Raw genomic sequence first — 3,890 nt, forward strand, 5'->3', positions numbered from 1 at the left:
TTTAAGTTAACTTTAACCCACGACACTACATTTCCCGCGCTGGTGGAGGGGAAAGAATTGACAGAACAGCACTTCTTTCCTTGCAACTGTAACCTTGACAAAGCGATGACATGTAGATGTTTGTTTTATAAATTATAAAAATTACTTAAACTTCTGCATTTAAGAGTGAAATTAATGTCATTTCTCCAGAGAAGCATGTATATGCAGCTATTTTAATTACAATAATGCTTTAACAGGTAGAGATTTATTCTGAAGAGCCTGTTAATGACTGTAGCTTAGTTGGAGGAACCAGTTTGAATCTATTTGATTTTTAAATAAGGCATGGTTTCTTCATTAGCTGATCCAACAGAGAAGCATCTGCTGCCATGGCAACAGCTGTCTCTGCAGAGGCAGTTTCTGAACATCCATCACAGGAATGGGACTTGGGCACCCAATGTCAGGCTGTCTTGGAAAGAACACCGACAAGGGGGCTCTCCTGCACGGTGCTAGGAAATAACACCGGTGAAGTAACATTTGCCAGAAGATAAAATTTCATCAAAGCATTACCTGGCAAGAGAAGCAGTGGTCTGGAAATAAAATAATTAATATCTTGTCTTAATTTCTCAGCTTTTGACAGTCTGCTGTTATCTGTTACATTCACAGCTTTTTAACTCAAGGAAATTACATAAGGAAATACTGGAGGCACCTTACGCTTGCCTGACATGCCAGGTGCCTGAAGCAAAGTGTTTATGGTGATAGGTAAGGAGACACTGGTGTCCAGACACACTATCATACACTATTCTAACATATACTAGAAGATACTGTGACTTGAAAAAGGAATAAAAAAAACATAGTGGAAATATATTTTCTAAAGTTACCTGAAGCATAAAATGTCTGTCTTGTGCATCCTCCAGCCTCAAATCCTGATTGTCAAGGTGAGATTTCAGACGGATCAGAAACTCATTCTGCCTGTTGATGTCTGTTGCCAAGATCAGGGAGCCCAACTGCTGTTCAATGTCCTGTCTGCAATCAAGGAAAATAAGCCCCTTCAGTCATGGAACCATTTAACATAGCTCAAAACAACCTGCTACAGATCATAGCATAAAGCTTCCTCTTTCCTTATGGACCCAGTCTGATCTGTTTGGTCAGTCTCTGCTGGGGTTTGCAGAATACAACTGTTCTAGCTGCCTACATGGGTTCAGGAGGAATAGATAATGTAGAAGAAAAATGCTTGTTGGCATAGGTGGTTCTGAAAGCTTCTGAAAAGTGCTAGGAAAATAAAAATCCCCAAAACAACAGCATGATGCATCTAGAAAAATGCTCACATCTTACTTCAGCTGCTCAGAGCTGGGTGTTGAATACTGCAACTCTAAAGTTGCAGTTAAAGTTGTAAAGGACTGGACTGAAGTCCTTTAAAGTAGGACTGAAGTTGTTGGCCTGAAGCAAAGGATTTCCACAGGGATATGAAGCTTACTTCTTACTGGTAACTTGTTTATATTCTTAGTAAGGTCACCTGTGGTTAAAACTTAGTATTGCAGGCTGTTCATTGGCTCAATCTTCATTCCTTGGTGGGAGTAACACTGCACAAAACCAGCAGGTAAAAAGTTAGCATCAGCTTGGCCAAGGTGCTCATGTTGCTGGGTTTTTTTTTTGCTTCACCCAAAAAGACAGTGAAGACTGAATCACACCTCTTCAGTCAGATGTGGAAATCCTGAGCAGTCTCCATGCTACTTGACCAACTCCTTTATTTTTCTCTCTATTTCATGTATTTAAATCACTGAATTTTTCCATATTTGGTTGGTGCTATTTAAAATGAAAATTGTGAACAGTGGATCTGAAAAGGTCCATTCCATTCCAATGTCCCCAGAACTGACAGTGACCATTCCTGTGCTGCAGAAGTGGCAGTGTCTTAGAAAATACTTCCACTGTATAACTTTGTCTCATTATTTCATACTGGCACACCAAGAGAGGGCAGGGAGTTCAGTTTACTCTAGAGCCTGGGCCTCTTTGCCAGCGTCCTTTTAAGGAGAGCAAAAAAAGCCATGGGCTAGTTTGAGTGATGCATTTCCTCCAGCAGACACTTACGTCACCTCCTTGGGCAGATGGGCAAGGAGCCGTGACTCTCGAAGCATGCCTATCGTTGATCGCCAGTGATGATTTTCCAGCACTGAAACGTTCTAGGGAGGAATAAAAGGAATAAATTCAAGGATTAGGCAGGTATCCATGGTACAGACACAGATTTGCCATATCATACGATGCCTAGAGCTGCTTGGAAGCGCTGTAACATGAGCCTAAAATGTGTGTTTTTTAGATACCTTTTGGATTTGAGGAATTGGTCTGGATTTCTAGAGTTAAGGACCTTGTGCTGCTAGGTTTCCTAGCTAAGGTCAGCACTAGAGTCCTGTTGTTCTACTGTTTTTGAGTCCTGCTGTTAACAGAGCAGCTAATCTCATCTGAGTGGGAGGTAGCTTGCATTCTATCAGATTTATTAACAAATTAACGCATGAGTGCAAAATCACATTTTTACCTCCTGCTGGTCTGAGGTTGACTTTTCAGCTTCTACAATTTGAATTAAGGGTGGACAAGAAAAAGAAGACTAATCTGCCAACTTTCCCTTGGAGTCAGGGAACTGGAAGCTGCCTGCAGCTCCTCTGGGAAAGCAAGAGGAGTACCGGTATCACTGAGCATCTGCAGGCTTCAGCAACTTAGTCTGTAACAAATTTTGAGTCCTTTTGTTTGTTTGCTTCCAACTAAATGGAACCAAAGGTAGGTCAGAAAAAATTCATAGGCAACAGAAACCCAGCTTTCTAGGTTGTCCGTAAATTACAACAAATTGGGTATCTTGTGTCTGATGACTTCATATTACTATCCTAACACACAATGCATTTGCCAATCATCAATCATTTAGAGTACTTTCTACCACTGAATGCCTCAGAAATGTCACTTGTCCAGAAAACTCTAACGTAATTCTTCAAATTCACAAAAGCATCTGCTTGCTGCAGAGAAGCAGCCCAGTGGAGCACCTCTCCAGGGAATGGCTCAGTCCTCAGCTATCCACAACAACGCACAGTGTGAACAAGACGACTGTCCCCTAGCAACAGGGACACTCCAGGGGGATTTATGGCATTATGGAATCTGATCCCTCTTTTGGGCAGTTTATGGCATTTGGGGTAGGTGAGCACTTGATTAAAAAAAAAACCACAAAAACAACAAAACAAACACAACTGAACTTTCTGGGCAGGTAGCAGAGCAAGAACTCCATCCCGTCACTGCCAACTGGGAAACTAGAGCCAGAATCCCTCTCTTCAGCCATTGTTAACCTCTGGCTTCCTTCTGCACAGTCCCACAGCCCTGAGGTGTAGCTGCATTAGTGCTGCCTTTCCTGTTGGCTGTGATGCACAGCTTCCACTTCTCCAAAGGGGCTGAACAGGATTTTTTCCTTAAGGCTTCCCCATTCTCCTTTGTAATCCTGTCATACCTAATGACTGTTGAAACACTAAACATTGCCAGTAACCAAGATCCAATTTGCATTTTGATCATCTTGTCAGTTTTTTTCTTTAAATTTTGTCCTCAAAATTAGTGCAAAGGTGAGAGTACAAATTTGATTGATTTTCCATTACAATATTTTCTGCAGTATGTTCTGTTGCTTTTCCATTCTCCTTTGTAATCCTGTCATACCTAATGACTGTTGAAACACTAAACATTGCCAGTAACCAAGATCCAATTTGCATTTTGATCATCTTGTCAGTTTTTTTCTTTAAATTTTGTCCTCAAAATTAGTGCAAAGGTGAGAGTACAAATTTGATTGATTTTCCATTACAATATTTTCTGCAGTATGTTCTGTTGCTTTTGAATTCACTCAATTGCTGATATGTTACTTTTGTATTTCTTTGGTCTCACCACCAGCCCCC

General features: G+C 41.0%; 1 protein-coding gene across 1 annotated transcript in view; it reads right to left on the reverse strand.

Moving 5' to 3' along the window:
• Positions 1-829: 829 nt before the first annotated feature.
• The window catches only part of PDE7B (phosphodiesterase 7B), a gene marked incomplete at its 3' end in the record, with an annotated part of 30,189 nt that continues 27,128 nt past the window's right edge, over positions 830-3,890 (reverse strand). The window contains exons 8-9 of the mRNA XM_010084831.1: positions 2,065-2,156; positions 830-1,002 (exon numbers count right to left, since the gene is read on the reverse strand). Coding sequence (XP_010083133.1) covers positions 830-1,002; positions 2,065-2,156 — 265 coding nt within the window. The remainder of the gene's footprint in view (positions 1,003-2,064; positions 2,157-3,890) is intronic.

This window comes from Pterocles gutturalis, unplaced genomic scaffold, assembly GCF_000699245.1.
Source record: "Pterocles gutturalis isolate BGI_N339 unplaced genomic scaffold, ASM69924v1 scaffold38701, whole genome shotgun sequence".
NCBI lineage: Eukaryota > Metazoa > Chordata > Aves > Pterocliformes > Pteroclidae > Pterocles > Pterocles gutturalis.